The 25,103-nt window shown below is 32.3% G+C and overlaps 3 protein-coding genes across 23 annotated transcripts; 1 reads left to right on the forward strand and 2 right to left on the reverse strand.

Annotated features, from left to right (window-relative positions):
- Nucleotides 1-677: 677 nt before the first annotated feature.
- On the reverse strand, nt 678-8,027 carry LOC121216010 (probable RNA-dependent RNA polymerase 1). Of its 4 annotated transcripts, none has more exons than XM_041091093.1 (7): nt 7,845-8,027; nt 7,659-7,662; nt 6,192-6,350; nt 5,626-5,997; nt 2,689-4,532; nt 2,420-2,570; nt 678-2,019 (listed from the first exon to the last, which is right to left on the reverse strand). In XM_041091093.1, exons 3-7 carry the CDS (start codon nt 6,333-6,335, stop codon nt 850-852), a joined length of 3,681 nt encoding a protein of 1,226 aa, XP_040947027.1. In that variant the 5' UTR covers nt 6,336-6,350; nt 7,659-7,662; nt 7,845-8,027; the 3' UTR covers nt 678-849. The 4 variants fall into 4 exon arrangements, with proteins under 4 accessions (XP_040947027.1, XP_040947026.1, XP_040947025.1 ...); XM_041091092.1 differs by having other exon boundaries at nt 6,192-6,355; XM_041091091.1 differs by having other exon boundaries at nt 7,659-8,027.
- Nucleotides 8,028-13,400: 5,373 nt separating this feature from the next.
- On the forward strand, nt 13,401-19,053 carry LOC121216013 (uncharacterized). 9 transcript variants are annotated; one of them, XM_041091109.1, is made up of 10 exons: nt 13,402-13,533; nt 13,837-14,113; nt 14,571-14,670; nt 14,790-14,846; nt 15,466-15,583; nt 16,190-16,275; nt 16,643-16,704; nt 16,783-16,882; nt 16,963-17,046; nt 17,142-17,572. In XM_041091109.1, the coding sequence occupies exons 2-10, from the start codon at nt 13,869-13,871 to the stop codon at nt 17,199-17,201; spliced, it is 912 nt and encodes a 303-aa protein (XP_040947043.1). In that variant the 5' UTR covers nt 13,402-13,533; nt 13,837-13,868; the 3' UTR covers nt 17,202-17,572. The 9 variants fall into 9 exon arrangements, 8 of the variants coding, with proteins under 8 accessions (XP_040947046.1, XP_040947043.1, XP_040947044.1 ...); XM_041091110.1 differs by having other exon boundaries at nt 16,978-17,046; XM_041091111.1 differs by having other exon boundaries at nt 13,488-13,533; nt 14,038-14,113.
- Nucleotides 18,648-24,810, reverse strand: LOC121216012 (inactive leucine-rich repeat receptor-like serine/threonine-protein kinase At1g60630). 10 transcript variants are annotated; one of them, XM_041091104.1, is made up of 6 exons: nt 23,867-24,802; nt 23,628-23,725; nt 23,496-23,543; nt 23,097-23,231; nt 22,578-22,988; nt 18,648-19,521 (listed from the first exon to the last, which is right to left on the reverse strand). In XM_041091104.1, the coding sequence occupies exons 1-6, from the start codon at nt 23,887-23,889 to the stop codon at nt 18,863-18,865; spliced, it is 1,374 nt and encodes a 457-aa protein (XP_040947038.1). In that variant the 5' UTR covers nt 23,890-24,802; the 3' UTR covers nt 18,648-18,862. The 10 variants fall into 10 exon arrangements, with proteins under 10 accessions (XP_040947038.1, XP_040947037.1, XP_040947033.1 ...); XM_041091103.1 differs by having other exon boundaries at nt 22,578-23,231; nt 23,867-24,803; XM_041091099.1 differs by having other exon boundaries at nt 22,578-23,543; nt 23,867-24,808.
- Nucleotides 24,811-25,103: the final 293 nt, after the last annotated feature.

The following is a 25,103-nucleotide window of genomic DNA, read 5'->3' on the forward strand; positions in this document are numbered from 1 at the left end:
AGTTCCAAGATGATTCCGATCGGTGGTTACTTTGTACCGCCGCTGCACATGATATTGCCGGAGAATTCCAGTATCACTTCCCCTGCTTTGATCCAACCCGGAAACCCTTCTGGCTCTTCACTCGATTCGGTTGCAAGGTTCCAGCATGATATGGGGTTTGCTACTGAATGGTCTACTGAGTAACAATATATATTGAAGGATGGCCTTGAAAAGTATGTTGTAATTCTGCTTTTTATTCAAAGTCTTTTGGTGATGTATATGCATGTTTATAATTTGAATTGCCAATATGAGTAATGTGTTGAATTGGTCATAGACTCATAGTTAAAGTACTTATTATTTATTTAGTTCATATATATATTTAAACATAAAAATTCAAGTTTCTAGGTTGCTTCTTTTATACATAATGTATAGAATTACCTATAGCCCTCCCAAACTACTAAATATGAGGATAGTGCACTTCGGTACCCTCGAACCCACATTCTCCCACATTGAATTTTATGTCGAAATTGGTTATAATAAATTTAAAATATTAAAATTAAGTCAAACAAAGTATATGAAAGTGAAATCAAAATGATGACTTTTAATATTAATAATAATTTTAATTAATAATATCATGCTAACGCTAACATTTTTGTAATGAAATTAAGAGTAATTTATTAACTAAATAAGTATTTAATCATAATTTTTCTTCAATATTATTTTGTTAGAAATATACTGTTAAAAGAGTTCATTTACAAACATACACATCTCACAATTCACGTGTTGAGGCCAATAGTAATGCATCAAGACGCACAAATAGAAGCCTCAACCATTGACACACAGACATGCACGACTTTTGAAATGCCTTATTTACATGCAAGAACACAAACTCCATCCACTAGGTTTTTCATCAAGATTGGACTCTTCAACTTCTTTAGGTTTAATTTCTAAGGAATCTCTTGAAGATTTTTCCCTAATTTTTTCCCTGTCAGGTTTTCCATCAAAATTCAACTCCCTGGTTTTAACTTCTGGGGAAAGAATTTCTAAGGTTTTAGAACCTTTTAAAGAACCTTCTTCTCGAGAAGATTTTTCTCTGTTCTTCTGCCTATGAGGTTTCCCATAAGAAATCAATTCTCCACTCTCGGTTTTAACTTCTAGGGATTCAAAATCTTGTGAAGACTTTTTCCTAATTTTCTCCACACGAGGTTTCTCATCAGAAATCAACTCCTCATTCTTGACTTTAATTTCTAGGGATTCAGAATATTGCGAAGACTTTTCCCTAAATTTCTCCCTCTTAATTTGAAGAAGCTTATCATATATACACCAAGGAAAGCTAATGAAATGTTCTTGATCAGCCTCATTGTCATTTGAACCCCAAAAACTTGGATGGTATGTCACATGGTACCAAGCTGAAGCTTTTGCAAACACATCATCTACACTAGGACTCGCTTTCTCATTGAGCCAACTTTTGGCTTCTCTTCTCAATGATCTCACAGCTAAATTTACAGCTTCTAAATCGACTTTCCGATCGAAAGATTTAGATAATTTCAAGATGCAACCGCCAATGATCTCGGCCTCAGTTTTGACCCCGTAGGTACGCATTAGGCTAGCTAGTTTATAATCATATTGTTTCTTGTGATGAACTGCATCATTGACATAAGCTAGAAAGCCTTCGAATTCCATATCGGGGTCATACGAACGTTTTGCTATTGACTTGGTGAAGTGTTTACCGGTATTAACCATGGCTTCGATGCTTTTCACCTCGCGGTAGAGCTGGCCGATCACGGACTGTGATTCGTAGGTGAACTTGTCAGGCTTTTCCATGAAATCTGGGTATTCTTTGGCGCGTAAACGATGGGGTATTTTTGCTGGAATGCCGGTTTTGGGGAAGTTGACCGCGACGGACGATAGCTTGGCAAGCTCGATACATTGTTCGCTAAATGCCTTTGTGGGCTTCTTATCGGCGAACACCGTGTGGGCATTAGAAATGATGCCCAAGCTGTCATTGAGAATATAGTTTGTGAAATACTCCGCCACCTCCTGCACATATAAGTGTGTATATATAATTGAATATCGCTTCAAACCCGGGAAATAAAGTTATATATAGTAAAAATAATAGGTAAATTAGTTAGTTCCTATACATTAGATTAATGAGAAAATTAATCTTTCGATCCATGTATGTCAGTATAAAATACACGTGGCATGTTATGTATCACTGTTTGGTTATTCTATCAAGTATGTAAGTTTTTAACAGTACAAATAATGTAATTTTTAATAAAAAGGACTGCTTTACTCTTTAATCTAACATATAGAAATTAATTTGTTATTTTTAATATTTGGGACAAAATACAATCTACTCTTTGTATAAAGGCTTTCATGGTAATTTTACTGTTATAAGACATGCTTACTGCTTTTTTCAGTATATGATTTGAGCAAATACCTCTATGGTAACATCATGGTCTAACTGGGCACTTGGTGCAGCACCATAATCCATGGGAGGATATCTGCAGGGGGGAATGAGATCTTCATCCCAAGAAACGAAATATGGATCGCCATCTAGATCGCTTCCGGAACATTCGTTCGGATGGGGTCTGTATGATCACGTAAACAAATTATTTAGTTTGAAATATTAAATACATATTCGGGTATGATTCTCAAGCAACATAGTAAATAAGTAGAAAAGTGCATTTGAGTATTGGATAGTCATACCTATGGCCTTTCTGTGGGAAAACAATGCAGTCCACCATGTGATGCAGAACGACGGCATCCACGGCCTCCAGAACTCGTAGGTCACCAGGGTGCAAACACGGATTTTTGGCAATGACGACCTTCCCTTCAACAACATGGCTGTTTTGGTATGACCTAAAGTCGCCGCTCGAAGATTGGCTTGGTTTAGTTGAGTATTGGACAAACACTTGACCGTATTCAAGTGTCCCTGTTTCATCTAAGCACCCCATCAGAATTCCTCCTTTGTCAATCGAAATCCTTGTTCTAGTCCTTAGATCTAGCAGCTTCGATGCACGAATCGTTCGTAGCATCATTGAAAGGAACGGTTCCGAGTCCGGTTTGTAGCCGCACAAAAGCATTTCTCTTAAAACCTTTACAATTTCACCATGGTGTATGCCTTCCAATGCCTCCTTCGCCTTTTCTGGATCCATCAACATTGCATCCAATCGAGCCAAAAACGCTTTCTGTTTCGCCTTGAAAACACTATCCTTGACCCCAAGTGTCGACATAAGTATGATTATTTGTCTATTAAGATAACAAGTGTGGTACTTGCTCCACGACAAAACATCAAGACTCGTAGAGTCCGCTTCGAACTTCTGCATACTCTTCCTCAACGATAACTTCACCGACGATGAGGGATCAACAGCTACAACTCCTTTGTAACCACCATATCGAATTTGAAACGCAGATGGAGTTTGTCTCAAGCCACATTTCCATGCTACTTGCCTAGCAAGTTTAGCCGATATTTTCCCGATACCATCGGAGAAGTTATAGATTGTCCCACCAGTTTCAACTTTAATGTCGGGAATTATCTCGATTTCATCCTGACGAACTTCTAATGTTTCCCTCGATGAGCTTAAAGATTGGCCTAACCTAGCTGTATATTTTGCCACATTCCTAATAACATGAATATGACCCATTTGTCCTCTTATATCATCAGCAGTAAGCCCAGGCTTGGATGCGAACATCCAAATGGAATTTTCTCTTAACTGACTAGTTGAACAAGCAAGAAACTCAAATTTCTTATCGCCAATAAGTATCCCGTTTCTCAAAGTTGATAATATCCTCTGATATATCCTACTAGGCTTCCCATCGGTACTAGATGTACTCGGCGTCGACAAATCCGTTGAATGTATCTTCCCAAGCTCCTCTTCAACGAAAGAAACTAGTATAAAGTTATCAATATCTTTAATATAACTACGAAGGACCCTGTTTGAAAGATTAACGTCTGGACCGCTGAAATACACTTTAGACGGCGTCACTTGAATCCTCCTTACTGCTACTAACCCTTCATCGAGTTTGGGTGGTCGAGGACGCATATCAGCCTTATACTCCTTGTAATGATCATTCAGCCACTTGACTGGATCATAACAACAATCTCTGAGACCATGCATTTTCTCCAATGCATGTTCTATGAATAAAGTTTCTATCCTGCAGGGATCAACAAGCTCAAAGAACCTGGAATCAAGTGCCGTGGGAGGCAAGTAACCGTGCTGGAGCAAAGCATTCACTTTGAACAAGATGTTGTAAGGCAAATCAAAGCCTGTTGGTGGGGTTATTATGGGGACAAGATCGGTGTTGGATGAAAATGGGGAGCCGGGTTCGATGACGAAATTGTCTTCGATTTTCTTGTAATAAAAATCGGTGTCAAACCTTGGGAGCTGAACTGATCGAGGAAGCTCTATGCACATGGCGAATGATTGACCAATACAATGGCTTGGTGTAAAATCTACTTCCCTGACCCATTGCTCATCGTCTGTGAGTTCCTTGGAAGAGCTGAGAGCAGTTGATAGATCTTTTTCATAGATCCTAGGGGCTCCAAGTAACTAGAATATAAAATGAATGGCGGAAAAAGTCTATAATCCCCATGATATTGTGGCATAACTAAAATACTAAATACTCATATTAATTTGACTTCAATTATTAAATTAACTATTTAATAGAAAGATTAAATTCTTAAAATTAAAAATAAAGAAACTAAATTTTAAATATATAAAGAATACAAGGATTGAGAGTGGAATTAGACCTTTTCTATAATATCTTTTAATACAACATCTTCAACTTTATTTTAATTTTTTTAATATTTACCCAACAGCACAAAAATCTCATGACTTACTCGTAATACCCATGTCTAATCTCCAAACTAAAAACAGCTTAAATCTAGTTATATACGACAATGGTGTAAAATTACAGTACTACTTGTCCCATAGTTGCCTCTCTATACTTTTAAAATGAGCAAAATCATGTCCTTGTACATTAAAAGAAATAGTAAAATTATCATTTTCATAATAGTTCAATAAAAAAATATTAATTAAATTATGTGACTTTAAAATATGATATTACATATTCACTCAACCCATTCTAGCTTAAAAAATTTACTGTTTTAAATTAGAATAGATCCCGTAAATATATTATATCGCTTAAAAATGCCACTCCATATTTTACATTAATATCACATTATCTCAAAAATTAACAAAAAAACAATCATTTTATTCATCCTAAGGTGATCTTCTAATTTTATAAAAAAAATTATTTAACTTTTTTATTTAACTTTTCATCTTTTTTAGCTTTTAAACTTGTATTGTTTGTCAAATCACATCAAAATGAATTAAAAGAATTAACGTTTATTAACTTTGCTGACATAACATCCACATGGCAGCACATGTGTATAACACGTTAGCAATTCATTAATTGCAAATGTGGCATCCACATAAATTGTCAAACTTATCCATTCATTTACAAACATATTTTTAAAGTTAAAAGAAGCGAAAATTAAATAAAAAGTTAAATGACTTTTTTTGTAAAATTGAAAGGCTAAATAAATTATTATGTCAAACTTTTTTCGCTCAGCAATTTATGTTTATTTGTATCGGCAATAAGAAACCGATCCAAATTAAAAGTAATCGACTTCAAACATACCTGAATGAGCAAACATTTCTTGGTCTGATCAGGAACATAATGTAACACCATCTGCCAGATGTTGTCATTGTACAGCTCGAGCTTGTAATCGACAGAATTGTAAGACAGAAAGAAGTACAACTTGTCCAATTTTTTACCATACTTGAACGAAACACGAGATTGGTTCCAAAGCACAGTGAATTTGTCTTTTGAAGCTTGACTACCAAAATGTAACACCAAGTCATCAATGCTGTGGAGATCAAACTTGGGCTTTTGTGGGATGATATCGTGTTTCAATGACCAGGCTTTCAAGTAAGAGTTGTTGTGCAAAAGTGCTTGACTTGAGGTCCACGACAAGATACTTTCCACATCTTCCAAGTTTTTGAATTGTACCTAGTCGAAGATAGAAATTTTATTCAAAGGATGGAGATAAAATGGTAAAAAAAATTTTAAAAAATGGGTGTTAAAAAGAACTTAGTTAAACTTAAATTTAATATTTTAATTTAGGAGAAGGCTTAAAAGAAATGTTTTCCATCCAGCCAAGGGGGCGAACCCGCTGCCTGCCCCTTGGCTACTTCCTTGTGTACCTTGGCGAAAGATCTCGAGCCTTCTTCGTGACTAACTTTTACAGTCTCCATGGTTCCTTCACCAGTGTAGCTCTCGAGGAATTGCTTCACTTCGTCGACTGTTATGGCTGAAGCAAACCCGGAGAGCTTAATTGTCTTGCTCATTTCCTCAAACTGCGACTTCACTAACACCCAAAAGAATAAAAATATAAATTATTGTTAACAAACAAGTTATTAGAGAAAATTTTTTGTAACAAATTGAAAAAAAGTAATTTTATGAGACGAATTTAATTAAAAATATAATATTAATTTAAAATTTGATGTAAAATTTTTAAAATATCTAATTTGTATTCGATTTCTTTAAATTACAATAAATTATGTGAATATATCACATCATATTTTAATTTAATATCACATAATTTAAGTAAATTTATCTCCCAAAATGAACATTGGTTTGTATTTCTAAGGCACAAATCCATACTATAATATAATCAACACACTTTTACCTATCCCAACATAAATGAGAACATGATCTTCTTAATATGTTAAATTAATGTATATATCAATATTCAACTCTAAATTCAAATAACATAAAATAAAACTATTATAATTGCATTCAAATATTTGACTTCATGGATGGTTTACGCTTTCATTTAATTAATCAAAAACTAAATCAAGTTTATAGCTGCTTTGATTATTACAAACCATTTTGTATTTTCTATAATGCTAATATGTTATTCGAATTTTTTCTATTTAAAAAATATTTTTATTTCACGTAATCACGTTTATGCTAACACACACTTATGAAAACATAATCCTGTAAATGATTCATATTTCGAGCCATATTATTAGTCATCTTTTAAAAAAGAAAATCAAATTATTTTAAATTTGAGGAAATCTAAAATTTCCCCATATAGCTTTCCGCTATGACTTAACAATTTTGATGACCTAATGCAAATGGCGCAATAAAAACATAAAAGCAATTTCAAATTCAAAGAAAAATTATTAGAACATTCTTGTACTGTACTGTGTTCTTGACTCACTTCTTTTATTAATTTAATCTCTACCATATCTTAATTATTAATAATCCTTCAATTTCTTGAAATACGTATTTTCAACACTAAAATCAACTTTTTCATTAATTCACCAATTAATTTGACATAATTTTCTTTTAAATAAACACATGATGATCTCAAAAGGATATATCGCATTATAACATTTTTAAAAAAATAAAAATAAAACTGAGTTCGAAGAAGTTGATAGATTAAATCAGCAATTTATAACCAAAAAAAGAATCAAATCTTCAAAAAAAATAGTGCACATACCTTCAATAAATTTGGCCAGGAAATTTTCAAACACAAAAAAAAAAGAAGAAAGAAAAATTGAGTCAGCCATGAATGAATTCAAAAGTAAAGAAACAAAAGATGACGAAGAATTAACCATGGCAAAAAGCAAATATAAAAATAAAAAGGGATCAGAGAAACTCACCGGACTTGGAAAGAGAGGTATGGGAACGAAGAAAAATGATTATGAAAAGAATCAAAAGATTTAAAACAAAAACAAAAAGAAGAAAATAAAGATATTAGAACAAGAATTCAAAGTAGAACAGAGAGATTAGAACGAAGAAGAAAAAAGAGATTCTAAAAAAAATCGAAGAATAGAGAGAGACTTTACTTGAATTTGAAAGCAGGAATTCACAAGAACGAAGAAATTTTGAGAGATTTTCGGAGGATAAATGAAAATCAAAGGGAAAATAAGAAAACTAAAAGAGAGGGAGACGATGTGAAAATTGTGGCGCCAAGAAACTGATATTTAAATGAGAAAAAGGAAAACAAAAGTGAAGGTTTTTGGAGATTCTATGCTTTGGATTGAACGGTTAATTTTAGAATTGTTTTGATGACGTCAGGTTCTCTCTTCCCCATTGGGTTTGATCATATACGGTTTAACTTAGTTGAGATCGACACGTTTCTAAATTCAATTGGTTAAAATTAGGGTTAATTCTACCATACATCCCCAAATTATAACATTCGTTCTAAAGTGGTCTAAAACTTTAGAACATCCTAATTATATTCTTAAACTATTGATGTTATATTAATAATGTCATTCCATTATTAAAATCATTAATTCAACCATTAAATGATATGTCAAGTCTTATGTGGCGTAGTTTAAAACGAAAAGTTTAAAGAAAAATAAATGTTGTAAAAATTTTGATTTTGAAATTTTTGAAACTTTTACAAAAGCTTTAGCGCTCACTCTCTCTTTTCTCGATTTTACTTTATTTTTAGTGTTTAGTTTTAAAAGTTACGTGGTAACATTTTACTTTTCCTTAAAATTTTCATTTTAGATTATGCTACATAAGTTTTGACATGTCATTTAATGGTTAAACAATTTTAGTAATTGAAGGATCTGATTAATATAGCATTCATAATTTAGGGATGTAATTATTAGTGTAATACCCGATTTTGCCCGAGTATAAAAGGCCCAAATTACAGCATGCCTACATGGCCCAAACCCGAAATAAAACCAAGTCCCAAAATTACAAACCCAGTGGCCCAAAACAATTGCAGAAACCCCTAGGGTTTCTGGGGTAAACGTTCGGGCCGCAACCATGTCCTCCGCACGAGCCGAATCTCCACACGCGCCTTCACCTGCACAGCAAGAAAGGAAATAGTATATGGCAAGAAAATCGAAGATTTGCAAAATCAAATCGATATGAACAGATTTGCTTCTTTATATTGTTTCATTATGGCTATAAAAAGACATTAAAGATACTGTAAAAAGGGATTCGAAATCAATAAAAAACGATTATTTTCACAACAAAAAAGACAGAGAATTCGATACTGAGAGCAAAAATCAATCCAAAAGGTTGACGTATACGGTTTTTTATTTATTTTCTTTAATCTACTGTTATTATTATATTTTTTTATCTACATACGAATAAAACAAGTAGGAGAAAGAAAGAAACAACCTTTTTGAGCTTGGATTGCCGTGGACGGCCGAGGTAGTCGTCTCCGAGGATAGATGTCCGGAAACCGAAAGGTTTCTTGAGATTTTAGGTTTTTTTTCATCAGTATTTTGAAGATTTCGGGGATAGATTTGAGTTTAGGGGTTTCGAAAGGACCGGATCAGAAGTTTTTCCTTTTTTCGGCCACCACACACGGCGGTGCCGTCGCCGGTGACCGGTGGCCGGCATGGCTATTCCTTCACCGGATTTTGGGCCGATGCCCGGAGGAAAAGGGGAGGGTTGAGAGGTTTTATGGTTTTTTTTTTTAAGAGATGGAAAAAAATGAAATTTTTGAAGTTGTTTTTGGCTTAAATAGCCTATTGAAACGGAGTCGTTTCATTAGGCCTCCCCAGGTCAGCGTGTTTTTATGCGGAGGGGTAAATTTCGCTTTTAGCCCCTTCGCCTTTTAATGTTCTTTCAATTGAATTTTCCTTTTTTTAAATTCGCTCCTTTAATTTGTTTTCAATTTCAACTTGGTCCTATTTGAGAGGCGCCGTTTCAGAGGAGAAGGGAGAATTTCCTTTCCAGCGCCTTTACGTTATTTGCGTGTTCAATATAGTCCTTTAATGTTTATTTATTTACAGATTTGCCCCAAATTTCTATTTCCAATTCAAATTAGTCCCTTCTTTTTTTAGGGAATTAATTAATTTTAATAATGTAATCATTATTTCTATTTTTATATCTTATATATGTACATGTACATGTACATATATATTTATATATTTATATATTTTTTCTAACACATATTTTTATATTATATATATATACATATATATCTATATTTTTTTATTCATTTTCGTAAATGCTTTAATACATACTTATATATATATATTTTATATTTCATGATTTTAACATGCATGTATATATGTTTTTTATGTTTATAATTTTATTCATTTTCTTTATTCATTCACTTATGTACATTTTGTTATTTATTTATTTATTTATTTTCTCTTTTTTTTTTAAAAAAAAGAATGTTTTAATCTTTATCTACTTATTTGTTATATTGCACGATGTTGATTTGTTATTTCTACTGCTTGTATTATTTATGCTCATATTATCATATCCATATTTGTCATTTATTAATGCGGTATTTATGCACACATCTAATGAAGTATTATATCAATTTCATTCAAATTCATGAAAATAGAAAACTTCAAAAATAAATGCAATACTCGTATTCAGGATCTTCAAAAGGATTGAGCCCTAACGTATTGGGTTCCAATTTTCTTCGTTGAATCTAATTATCGAGAATACTTTTTAATCAAATAAAATAAAAGCTTGTTACCGGGAATTCAACATGTTGTGTCCTAACGTATTGGATGTGACGCATTGATTTTTCGAGACGAAAATTTTTTCCTAAAAAATAATAAAGGAAATATTTAATGTTTAGAATTTTGAGAAATTGTGCCCTAATGTATTGGGCTACGATTTCTTTATAAATCTTAAACAAATGAATATTCTTTTAAATTTTATTACACGAGTATTTTGGACAACTCATTTTTGAGGAAATAGAATATCGTGCCCTAACGCATTGGGTGAGATATTTTCTTGCTCCGAAATGAGAAGAATTTTAATAAGTAACGTTTTTTTTAAGTTTTACTAAGGATCATGTTTTTCAACTCTCGACATTAAGACACTAATTAATCAACTACGTACCAATTTTTGGGCGTTACGAGGGTGCTAATCCTTCCTCATACGTAACTGACTCCCGGATCCGTTTTTCTAAAACTCGTAGAGCAAAGCCGTTTTTAGGTGATCCAATCACACCTCAATAAAAGATTGGTAGCGACTCCCAATTTTCGTTTTTAAGTCGACAACTAAATTTTTTGTTTTATCAAAAAATGGTTTCGATAATTAGAACATTTGAAGTTTAAGAGCCAATGTAGAATGAGAGTCATAATTTGGAGATGTTTGATGCAATTAGCTCTATTTTTTTATATTAATAAGTTGGGCTAATTATGTGGCTTTCATAGTAGGCCTTGAACTTTACTTTTAGTTTTAGGCATTTAGTCTCTATGTTTATTTGATTTTAAAAATTTTAATTCATTTTTTAAAATTTATTGAGGGGTCGGCTCTTTTATTAGGAGAAATCTTTGAAGTGTTACATTCTGAGCAGCGGATCATACCCTCAAATAGTTTATGCTCGGTTTTAACCTCGAATTTTTATTTCCCTACTTCGAGAAAAGCCCAAAGAGATTCATGGAATTTTGACATGAGCACATAGGTCCAACAAAAGATTATTGTGTTAGATTTTGATTATTTTTAATATTATAACAACATGTTTAATTTATTTTGTATATATATACACTTTAGATTGCTTAGCAAACTAGAATTTCATAATAAAATAATTTAGAGGACGCCTTTCAAATGTAAAATTTGTTTTTTACTCAATTAAAAGTTATTATGCGGTAAAATTATATTTTAACTTCTTAAAAATGAAAAATAAATTCAATTTAGTCCTTTTAAAATTGATGAAATTATAAGTTAATACAAAACAAAACTACACTTTAACCTCACAAAAAAATTTTAATTAAATTCTAGCTCCCTTAAAAAAATTGGATTCGCCCCTGGTTGAAATGATAATATTGAAAATTTGAAAATTTATTGTCTAAGTTCGAGTCTTATTTTAGCTTAAAACTTTCCACTAAATTATTTCAGTCTCGATTATTTTTGTAATTGTCAAACAATATGATTACATTTATACCATTTTAAAGAAAAATAATTTAAAGGTATATAAATTTTTTTAATTTAAAAAATAAATTTGGTAATTTAAGTTTGGTGATTCTTTACCTCTATCAAGGTTCAAAGTTATGCTTTATTTTTTATTTTTAGTAAAAGTTATGCTTTATTTTACCAATGAGGGAAAAAAACTTTGCTTTGGAGATTTCAAAGTATGGAAAAGGCTATAACTTAGGTATTGCTTCATTTATTTGATTACTCAAATTTGGAGCTAACTTTACAATAGACAAACAGTGTCCAGAATATATATTTTCTTGGTTGAAAAAATAAGCGGTTAACTTTTGAAAAGTATTTCTGAAAAGTTAAAAATTTTAGTTAAAAGCAGCTTGTTCTATACAGCTTTTCTTCCAAAAGAGCTTTTGGAATCAGAAGTTTTTTTTTTTAAACAATGAAGAACAGACTCTTAATCTTGTTATTCTCGTGAGAGTAAGAAGAGCGATTCGAATGCTTTCCATTACAGACCCATGTCTTAACGCCCAAGCAGTAGGAAATCAGCACAACAGTTTACTATTCTTTTTTAAGGTTTATCTAGCAAATGCTTAGTTGTAATTTTAAATAAATAATTTAAAAATATATTATGGTGAAAATATTATTAATAAATATATTAATAAAAAAATTATATTAAAAGTAAATAATGTTTTAGTTGAAATATTAAAATTTAAAATGACAAAAAATACATTCATATTAATGTGTGTTATTTTATAAAAAAAGGAAGAGTTTTAGTAATTGTTAAACTGAATAGAGACTTAGTTATTGATTAATGAGGGAGACCAATTCAGTCAACCAATTAAATATAGTGCAGATAATTGTAATATAAATGTTTTTTTTAAATAATAAGAAATTATATTATTATAAAACCCTTAATTAAGTTTAGTGTAGAAATGTTAATAGGCTGAATAGTACGAAGTGAGCCTATGCCTAGTATTAACATATTTCATACTTGCTCTAACTTAATTGATAAAAAAATGTGATTCTCAAAATTTATTTAAGCACACACATTTGCAATTGGCGAATGAAAGTTTGTCTTAGGTCCGTTATATTAATTTTTTCAAAAAATGCTATTTTTAGGTTAATATGTTCTAATTCAATATATTGGCTAAAATGCCAAATAAGTTTTCCAAAAATAATTAAAAAATAATTATGCCCCTCATAAAAAATACATTCAAATGAGTTTTTTAAATCGTGATTTGTACTAAATTAAACATATTAATTACTCTTTTTCGCCTAAGCTTTTGATGAGATGTTAAATATTGACGTGACAGCCAAAGTTAATATGAAAAAATGATACTGGAAAAGATTTATTAATTTTTTAAAATTATTTTATAATGATTTAATTGATTTTTAATTATTTTACGAAGGTTTTTTAGCTTATATATACATTTTAAAAAAGTATCAAAATGAATATGAAATATTCGATAAAAGGAAAAGAACCTCAAGTACCAAATTAAACATTGAAGCGAAACTCAGATGCTAAATAATATATTAACCCGAAAAGCAACACTTCAAAAGGCAACAAAAATACTTTTAAAAGAAAATAGTGGTGGCAGCACTAGTGTAAATTTAAAAGATGAAAAGCATAACCCACTTAAGGCTTAGTCGGAAAGTTGCTCACAAAGAGAGGTAACTTCCCTCTTCCTTTTTATTCTTCTGTTTCATTATTCAATTCATTTTGATTTGTTTTTTAATTTAAAGTGTTCGATTTTGTGTTTGAATTTTCGAGATTGACAATTCGATATGGAATTATCTTTTCTTTGATTTACTTGTATGCAATCGTATGTTTTGATGAACTGAAATGAACCAAAAAAAAAAAAGGACGCAGTGTAGTTTCACATAGGATTTAGGGATTTAGGGCTTTTAGTAAAGTGGTTTTTGAGTGGAATTGTTGAAAAAAAGAGGAAAAAATGACAACGGAATCGCTCGCAGGGTTTTACTATGGGAATAGTTTAGGTTCTATCATGAATAAGTTCCAATCAGATGCTATGAACACCAGTTCCAAGATGATTCCGATCGGTGGTTACTTTGTACCGCCACGGCACATGATATTTCCGGAGAATTCCAGTACCACTTCCCCTGCTTTGATCCAACCCGGAAACCCTTCTGGCTCTTCACTCAATTCGGTTGCAGGGTTCCAGCATGATATGGGGTTTGCTACTGAATGGTCTACTGAGGAACAATATATATTGAAGGATGGCCTTGAAAAGTATGTTGTAATTCTGCTTTTTATTCAAAGTCTTTTGGTGATGTATATGCATGTTTATAATTTGAAATGCTAATATGAGTAATGTGTTGAATTGGTCATAGACTCATAGTTAAAGTAATAGATTACCTAATTATGTTACGAGGATTGTTGTGTGCTTTTGTATATGCTTCTTATGATAAAACTGGTTTTATGGGGGTACTTATTAGCTATGTTACTCGGATTCGGGTATGATTGTTGTATATTGGTATTTTTCTGACAGAGGTATATTGACACTTTCAAAGTTTTCTATGTATTTGAAGGGTCACATTTTTATACTTATGTCCAAATAGGTGTTGGACATGGGTGTTGGATAGGGTTACTTCAATAAAAATGAAGAATTGTAGCAAACATAGCTTAGTAGGTAAATATAAAAAATGGTACTAATTGTTTATTTTCATTTCATTGTACATGTACATAGATATAAAGAGGAACCAAATATTATGAAGTACATAAAGATTGCGGCTGTCTTGCCTGATAAAACCGTACGTGATGTTGCATTGAGGTGCCGGTGGATGCAAGTAAGCTCCATGCTTTTTTAATGATGAATTTCTACCATCATTGCTACTGATTTCTATTGCCAAGAAAGATGAGTTACCGTTGACATTAAGATATAAAGGTAGTTTTTGGAAATTGGCAGAGAAAGCGAAGGAAACCTGAAGAACTTAATGCTGGAAAAAAGGTGAACAATAGGAAGGTATGCTGATGAATCTTTGAATTATTAGTGGATATGATTGTCCGTATTCTAATAACGATTACTTCCTTAGTCATGAGTCATGACATGTTAACATGCTGCTAGAGGTCAAAATAATCGATGTTCAACTCCACAAGGACTTTTGTTAAAATTTTTCTTATCGGCTAAATTAGTGCTTGAATGGTAAGATGAATTTAAGAGTAAACTGTTTAAATTTGGACAATGGAGCATAAAATTTAAGGCTTGAATATAAAATAGACCACAGTAACTCACCTTAACAGCTGCGCTCATTTTCAGTTCTGCTATCATGAGTCTTAATGAGTTAAGGTAGTTTTGTTCAACCACTCATTTGTACCAATCCTAAAAATCATTTTCGAACCATTTTATTACGCTCCATATACATACATGGATGAATATCTATCCCACTTTTCTTGGTTGCTTTCCTTCTGCAAGTCAAATTACAAACAAAACTGCTAATTATGCCCCAAAAGTTAACATTAATTAAATTTTCTGCATCTCAATTTACTAAGTTATATTCCTGGTTTAATTTCCTGAATCAACTATTATCTTTAGGATGTATCGTGATTGAGGAACCAGTATTCTAACTATCCTACTTCTTCAGGATAAGCAGGTGGAATCATCTTTGACGATGAATATGCCTACAACTCTGCCGCAAAACATGGCTGCATCTCCATTCATGATGCACCATCTGGACCAGATCAAAAGAAAGCCTTCTGAAGGTCCGTAATCTCAAGTCCTTTAGGACAAACTTTTGGGTAATGTTCATAAATAATGTTTAGCTGCTTGCATCGGTCAAAACTGAAAAGAAAGCCGGTGAATACCTGCAAAATTATGGTAGCCTAAATATGTGTGGCATTTAAAAATAAAGTGAAAGAGTTGATTCATAATTGAAATTCACATGTATACATCTATTCATATGGTTATGAATCCAAACTTCTTTTATAAGCTTGCAACAGTCTCCTTTGACCGGAGGAAAAAAAGAGTCATTTTGATTCCTAAGGTATTGAACTTTTAATCATCATACTCCGAAGCCTTCAAAAAATACAAATTTGTAGACAGCAATGCCAACTTGTCATTCGAATCCTATTTTTATAATATTGAAACATCAAATAATTAGAAAAGGAATTTGAGAAGGTATCGCAAGCCTTGCTGTTGATGGCTTTTAGGTATTGCATCATTGAAGAATATTGTTCTGAGTTGAGGCTTTTGGCAACATGCCTGCTTGTGTTCGTAGTAGAGGGATTAGGATAATTTGAATTCCATGTATACTGACCTGCTAAAGGTATTAATTGATGTTAGTCTACTTGTTTGTTGTGTATTTTCAGGAATAAGTGGTACAACAATTATGCATCTCTTGAAGCAAAATGCTCAAGTTCTTAGTCAAATCGCATCCAATCTTTCTTTGTATAAGGTGATTGTATAATCCCTAGTTCACAGCAATTCTTTTAATTGATGAATGTTGATGCCATTAGAGTCGGAATTGGAATAGCTGGTGAAACTAGGGGAAAAAATTGATTTATTATCATTGTCCAGAACTTCTAGCTTCATTTACAAACTGATATAAGTGGCATATAATACAACTGTTGGTTCGTCATTAGGATTATAGAACATATCAACAGTCAAATGGTGTTTCAATAGAGATTGTCATGTACTCAAATCGTTTCTTGTTCAGTTTAATGTACTAATATAAATCTTGTATGTCGATTTCTTTACATCATATATGATTCTCGGTGACAGTCTTATCTGGCTGGCCTATTAAGCAAAGCTTTTATGTACAGTTACAGGATAACATTGATCTCTTTTGTCATGCAAGGAACAACATTACCGCTGTCCTAAAAGAGTATGTGCCAATGTGGATTTTCTTTATAATTATCGATTGGTGATCAATTCTCTTTACAAGCATTTCGGCTTTTTGCAGCATGGCAGATATGCCAGGTTTAATGAGTCGGATGTTGCCGTTGCCCGTATCTGTCAATGAGGAGGATTTAGAAAATAGCATCTTGCCTCATGCAACTCAGGTAAGTTATTGTGAGCTTTCGAGAATCAGAATTCCTTGATTCTAGTACGGCCTAAGACAAACAAAACGAAAACCAACCAGATTTACTGGAAACAGAACAATAAAGAGAATAACAGCCTGATCTTATCCCCAACAATTAGGAATTCGACTACTTGTGGAACCCCGGTATGCTTTTATCACCTTTTCGACATACAACCTTTCATCTAGTCATTCTTAGTGTGCGGTTAGGTCACGAAGCTGAGTACTGAAATGTGCTATAGGATCCGGTTGCTCATGCTACATTTGGACAAAGATCAAGATGGTCGGGGGAGGGGGTTTGAATTTTAGACCTCGAAATGGTGGAAAACTAGTTGCTCAACAAGGCAGTAGGTGATCTTGTGTTGGTCATGATGGCATACTTTGTGCACTTGTGTTACCGTGTTTTGTTTGTTCTTCTTCCGTGTCCAGTCGATTTTTGGCACAGAAGGCGGATTTGTTTCAAGGAGTCAAGGAGCTGATAGGGAATTCCGGAATTGCCGAGATTGAAGTCGGATTATATCAGGTCCGTGTAACTATTACAACAAATTTTATACTGTAAATGCATGACAGACTGGTTGGATGTTCTTCCTCTTTGCGTACACAAACACTCAATTCACGTATTAGGTGCTATAATGGAAATTTTGTATAGATCCCATTCTTTTGGAACCTGAAATCTCACTGTTCACTTGATAGATGTTTTATTTGTATAACATAGACGTAGACGTGTCAAATCTAGCCCAAAATCAAGAACCAATGTTTTTTTAAACCGAACCGGTGGTCAAACTGGTAAGACCACCAGTTCCCGATTTGATCAGTCTGACTGGTTTGACCAGTCTAATTGGTTTGTCTGGTTCGATTGAATAAATTGTTACCAAAATCTAAAAATAGGAAAAAAAAATTCGGTTCAATTGGTTTTACCGGCTGGTTTAAACCCCTTATTCTAGACCAATATCTCAGCTGGTTCTCAATTCAATCTGTCCGACCAGTTGGCCTGGTTTTGAAAACAGTGCCGAGAATCCAATCTGAATAACTTGAACCTAGATTTGATTTAACCTGGTTTGACTTAAATTCCCAATTCAAATCTAAAAATGCCTTAGAATCAGAAATGATCTTGGACTAACTCAAAAATGTAACCTAAATAATCTAACTTGAAAACCAGAAACTAAAATTTATCCGAATTCAGAATATTCTAAACCTGAAATACCCTATTAAAAAAAATTGTAATAATTTGAAAGTCATTTATTTAGAGGTGAATGTATTTTGAGAGGTGTTTTTATTTTAGGAATTTGATTAGATTAATCTCTTTATTAATAAATAGATTAATTTAATTACTTAACTATTAAAAAAATCAAATAAAGTCAAATCATTACTGTTTAGTAAAGTTAATATTAAAATGTTTATGATTATGTAAATGAAATCTTTTATTTTGAATCCAACTGCAATTGGAAATTTTTTTATGGAAGTTTTGTTGTTCTTTAAATAGAACCGAAATTGGAAAAATAAAATATACAATAAATATTAATTCTATTACAATTTACACTTATTTAATTTTTTTTAATGATATAGACTAAATTAATCTATAATATTAATATAGAGGGACCTTTTTGATACTTTAACCTCTATAAAATACTTATTTTATTAATGAATACCGGGGAATTAATATCAGAATTTGTATTGAATCCACTAATTTTTTTTTTAAAAATCAAATATTAATAGAAATTTCAACATTATAAAAAAATGGAAGCAAATTAAAGTGGAATTAAAAATACATTAAACCAAACAATACCTTCTACAACTCTGAAAAAAATTAAAAATGGGGAAATCTTTACAATACAAACTCTACAAATATAAGTGGAAAAATTATGAAAGTTTCAATGGTGAAAAAAAAAAAGAATTAGAAAAACACTTTAAATTCAGTGCCTGCAAAAACAAAAAAAATCTTATTATATCAAACCTTTTTCCTTTATATGCTTAGTTGTTCCTCTCTAGGCAAGCTCTGAACGGTGCCTGACCACCGTCCCGGTGAATGTTCACTACTATTCGATGAAACTTGAGCCTCGGCCCTCACGTCTCTGATCATCTTCAAAACTTCCCGCATCATGGGACGGTTCTCGGGCGCAAGGGCAATGCAAGCCATTGCTATGTTCAAAAGGGATTGAAGCTTCCCCTCGGACGTTTCGTTACCTGACGTAGGTTCGTCCCCGGATTCGGTCTCTTCCTCTCGAACCGATCTTACCCATTGAGGGATATCCGAGCCGTGTTCTTGAACAAGGTCTTGGAAGGGTGTTTTGCCCGTTAGGAGTTCAAGTAGGAGAACTCCGAAGCTATAAACATCGGCCGGTTGAGTCGATGATTTTCGGATGTCCCGACATTCGGGTGCCCTATAGAAAAAAGTGGCGGCACCTAGCTCTTCTGGTGACTCGGGGTCTCGGAATAACGTGAGACCGTAATCCGTAAGGCATGATTCGAAGTCGGGGCCTAATAAAACGTTCGAGGATTTTAAATTCCCGTGAGTTAAGCCTGGATTTTGGTGAATGTAAAGTAATCCAGAAGCTAAATCCTCTGCAATTTTAAGACATGAAGTCCAATGAAGAGGCTTTCCACCGCCATTGGTTCTTGTTCCTACAAAGAAAAAAGACCAGTTAAAAACGCCTATGAAACATGTAATTTTCATGCTCCTAATTGAAAATCAATCCGGATGCCTTGTACTAAAAGTCAGATTACATTTGACTCCTTTTATTTAAAAATTGGATAAATTAGTCCTTGTATTAATTTTTTATTAAAAATTTCATAACTGCTAAAAACTGACATGGCACGTACATCATTTGACGTACAGGGACAAATTTTTAATGGGAGCAATTTGTCATTTTGAATAGAGGAGATAAAACACAATTTAACTTTTAGTACAAAAACCTCTATGGTACTTTCACTCGATTTTTGCTTAGTTTGGTTTAGAAAAATGAACATTCCGGTTTTTAAAAAACCAAAATATTACATATCAAAACCGAACCGAACCAGTATGTAACAATGCCTAGAACCATTTAAATAATAATTTAAAATTTTACCTCAAACATCAACAATTTTCATAAACATCATACTCGGTAAAACTAGAAATTATATAATATATACATACACTATTACAACCAACAAAATGAAAAGGAAAATAATGAAACCATGGGGTTAATTGAATACATAACAAATTATAAAACTGAGAATTCAGGGAGTGGGGTGAGGGAACTGACAACAATAACATGCTGAAATGTCAGACCAACACAGTTCCACAATGAGTTGTCAAAATAAAGCAAAACACTGTTATCGAAATTAGAGATGTTCATGGTTTAAGTCGAATATTGTTTACTAGACTTGAACTCGATTTAAAATATATACTTAAATTTCTAGGATGCTTTCTCTCGAAATTAGAGATGTTCATGGTTTAAGTCGAATATTGTTTACTAGACTTGAACTCGATTTAAAATATATACTTAAATTTCTAGGATGCTTTCTCTATAGGAAAAAAAAAAGGGGGGAATTTAACTGAACAAACTAAGGGTGAGTTTGGATGAACGGTGCGTTTACCTACCGTTAGAGTAAAAATAACAATGATGATAAAATTAGATACTACAATAATACTGTAGCGTGAGATAAAAAGTAAACTAAATCTACCGCACCGTACATCCAAATCCACACTAAATAAATTTCCAGCTATGGACGGACCCGTAACGTCTATTTGTAGGCCTATAGAGAATGTAAGGAAACACACAGCTTAGCTACTAGGACAGTCCCAACGAAACATTTACCAATAATAGATTGTACTCTACTAAAACCACTAATTGCAATGTCGGGTTTTGGGATATTGTTTTTAAAATCGAATCGGAAATTGAATTGACCGAACTTGCAATTTGTCAGTTCGATTGAAAAATTATTAAAAATAGAAAATTTAACTGATTCTTGATCTAACCGATTCAATGTTATTCTTCATATTGATACCTTAATTGATTTTTGTAACATAACATTTTAAGATCGTAAAATTTTATATAAAATCTGAAAATACACAAAAAAAAAATCTCAAAACGTGGAATCCAAATTCAAAGATTAAATTAAAAAACAAAAACGTGTGTGGGTGAATGAAATTATAGAACCTAACCCATCATATTATTTTATGGGTGACATCTCTGAAAGGTACCTTTTTAATGGGCACATCCAGAAACGTGCAATGCTAACTTTATTCAAAGCAATTCAACTTTTTGCAGACAAAAACAAAGAAATTATTATACCTAAACTGTTTTTTTATATATATAATATTCAATCCTCACATTTGGTGTGCTAAACCCTAAAATCATGACTAAGAATGTGACATCTGCAATCCTAATTATTTCTACTTATTTATATATCAATTCAATATATATATGAATCTTAAAATTTTTTCAAATGTATAAAAATTTTTAAATAAAAACAAATAAAATAGACCCAAACCAAATCTGATTAAAGATTTATTGCTTTTTACGTGATTATTAAGTGAATATTTTTTGTTTATTTTAAAATATTAAATTAAAAAATTTCAAAAAAAAAATTCGAAATCTGAAGAGTAAATTACTAAATTTTAAAAAATAAAAGTATAGAAACTAAATTCTAGAATTGAAGATAAGTATAGGACTGATAGAGCAAATTTTAACCTTTAGGTGGGCTACTTTCTTCCTTTCTCAAAAAAAGATTACCATTGGTTTAAGGTTATTATAAGTGAGTGGGTTAATCATTTTTGTCCCAAAACTCATCAAGGCATGCATTTGGCCACAATGAGTTTTTTTTTTTTAATAATTTTATTTTTTAAAATTGTAATAAATTTAAACCCTAAACTCTAAAATATGTTTTGAATGAATTGATTTGTTTTTTTAAATAATCTCTAATCATATCTACTCTTTTTTAACACAAGACTTAGAACTATTCACAGCCCCTTCCTTGACCCATAAGTAGGAAGATAATGCGCTTTAGCACACTTGAATTCACGTTTTTCTGTATTAACAACAATGCCCATGTTAATCGAACTAAGATTCATTCAATAACGTAATTTAAACCCTAAACTCTAAATGAAATTGACTAAATAAACTCGATTCATGTAAAAAAAATATAATTAGAGAATAGAGAAATGATTATCAATTTTGGGCTTGAACCTAACTCTAAATTATGATTTCTATTTTTATTTTTGAAATGTCATTAACTAGTCTAAAAATGTTAAATCTTTTAACTATTTTTATTGAAGGACAGACATCCACTCTAACTCATGATACTATGTGATTTTTTTTTATACTGAAAGAAAAGTTTTTAAGAAAAAAAATGAAAATTTGACAAATTTTCACCTTAATCTGTAAATATTTTTCATTAATCACTTAAATGACCCTAATTTTTTTCTAATTTTCACATGATAAAGTGGCATTTGTAATTAAATCTAAATTCAGAAAAAAAAATGACAAGTTGAAAAGAATTCTCAAATTTAGAAATTCAATGTTGGTTTACCCCCCAAAAAAAGCAGGTTAAAAATCATGCGAAATTAAAGCAGAAGGACTAAATCTAAAATTTAAGCATAGAAGAAGAACCAAAACAGAAATTTGACCCAGGAGTTAACTAACACATGAAAACATAAATGATCGAAATAATGAAAGATTGAGTGACCGACAACATACCATGAATAAGAGAGAAGAGGCTGCCATTTGGGAAATAATCATATACGAGCAACCGTTCTTCTTTAGCTTGGAAATACGCTCTAAGTGGGACCAAATTAGGATGTCTCAACCGTCCGATTAACTCCACGTGTCTCCTAAACTCTTCTGATCTTGGATACCTAGCATCTTTCAACCTTTTAACGGTCACGATGAACCCAGATTCCATCACAGCTTTATACGTACTCCCCATTGTACCCCTCCCTAATGTCTCCGCCGATGCTTTCAACAAATCCTCAAGACTATAACTCAATTGTTGATCCCCAGCACCTACGAACACCAAACTCCCTACGCCCTCACTTTCCCAAAACCCTCCGCCGCCACCGCTTCCGCCGTCTCCGCCGCCATTTCCGCCGTCCCCGGCCTCCACTCCCTCTGCTTCAACAACCCCTTTGTTTCTTTTAACCTCATTTGTTGACTTATTTTTTCTTTTAATGAAAATAAAACAAAGGAAACACAACAAGAATAATAATAATAACCCACCAACACTTGCTGCAACAACAATGATGATCAGTTTGGTTTTTTTGTTTGATTTCCGGTTTAAGCTTGGTAAACCCGGTTCAGTACCGGTTCCCGGACACGGCTTTTTAACTTGCTCACCACAAAGGCCGGCGTTACCTAAAAAAGACGACGTATTGAACCGAACTAAAGATGGGGTTACTGGTATTTGACCATAAAGCTGATTATTCGACACATTGAAGAACCTTAAACTTGTTTGGTTCAATGGTGGAATCGGTCCTTTCAACTCATTGTTTTGTAAATAAAGAGTATATAGTCTCTTGAGTTTCAATAAAGAAAATGGGATTTCACCATTGATTTGATTTCCAGACAAGACAATGATTTTCAATCGATGTAAACCCGGCAATGATTCAGGGAACTCACCATTGAACTTGTTGTTGTCTAAGTAGATGATTTTGAGGTTGACTAAACCTGAAAGGTTAGGTATTTGACCTGAAATGGAATTACCTTTGAAACTCAATACTCTAAGCTGATCTAAAAGGTTTAAGCTTGTACCATTTAATGAACCAGTTAAGTTCAAATGCTCTAATACAAGCTTTGTTACTCTTCCCTCTTTGCATTCTTTGACACCTTGCCATGAACAAAGATTGGTGCTGCTTTGCCATTGTAATGAATTGAAAGGATCAATGGTTGATTTTAAAGCTAAAAGTGCTTCTGCATCACCTGATTTAACAATAGGAACAAGAGAAAGGACATACATGATGATGAAGATGAAGGTTAAAAGAAGATAGTACCTTGAAGAAACAACTTGTTCCATTTTTTTGAAGCTTTAAAAAGGGAAGAAGAAGAAGAAGAAAGAAAGAAAGAAAGAAAGAAATGGGGTTTCTTCAAATCAACATCTTTATGCAAAAAGGATCAAAAACCCCTTTTTTTTTACTAAATCTTGAGATCTGTCATTGGTTTGGCATGCATAAGAAACTGTAGAAAAATTTTGGGTCATTTTTTACTGAAACTAAGAGACAACAAAGGGGAAAAAAGGTTTTTTATATACTTATATACAATGAAATGAAGCTTAAACCGGGGGTGGGGGAGCTATTAGCATTAATGGGGTTTCCAAAATACCACACTAAAATGCTGAAGAATCTTTTTTTTTTGGTTTCTCGAACTTGTTAATCTTGAAAACACTCACGGACAAGGCAGCGTTGTGTTCACGTGAGTTTATCACAGAACTTGCAGAGAAAATAATGATAATAATAATAGTATTAACTCTTTTTTTACTATGATTTTTTTCTATGTAGTAACTAAAAAAATTAAATTAAACTATTTATACACACTAAAACCAACTTTCTTTTTAAAAGCTTATTCTTGGGCCGCTCATATGTGGTTTATGGCATATACATACAATGATATGCAAATCACTGAATGGTGTAAACAGCAAAGACCCAGAACTTAAAAAGCTTCAAAGAAATTCAACCCAATGCTAGAAATCATTCAAACAGTACAAAATTGGCAAATCAATAGGCAAACAAAAGGGCTTTTATGACCAAAAAAAAAAAAAACCATACTACAGCTCAAGTGGTTCGATGGTGAATTACATCTACTCGTATTGAATGTAGTAATAATAGTTCAAGAAAGAGATAGGACAGAGACTGTGTTTATGAACCAGTGTTTCAGGAGATTAGGTGAAGGAATTGAAGGCATAGCAAAGCAGTACTTTTTTTTTTCTGGTTTTGGTTTGGAGAGTTTAGGGGTTGGGTTATTTAAGTAGTTTATAATTCAGATTTAATCCAGTTCAGTTAAAATGTTGTTATTTGATGATATATGTTTTATTTTAATTTAATTGGAACGTATAAAAATTTGTTTATTTCCGGTTTTAGTCCTTTACTCTACTAAAGTTTGTGATTTTATCTCTATATTTGGCAAGTTCAAACTGGTAATAATATATATAAGCTATTTCCCTTAAAGTTAAGGATATGCATAAATCAATTAAAATCAAATTAATTAGATTAATTAGTCTATCATTAAAATTAA

Source organism: Gossypium hirsutum, chromosome D04 (genome assembly GCF_007990345.1).
Source record: "Gossypium hirsutum isolate 1008001.06 chromosome D04, Gossypium_hirsutum_v2.1, whole genome shotgun sequence".
In the NCBI taxonomy this organism is placed as follows: domain Eukaryota; kingdom Viridiplantae; phylum Streptophyta; class Magnoliopsida; order Malvales; family Malvaceae; genus Gossypium; species Gossypium hirsutum.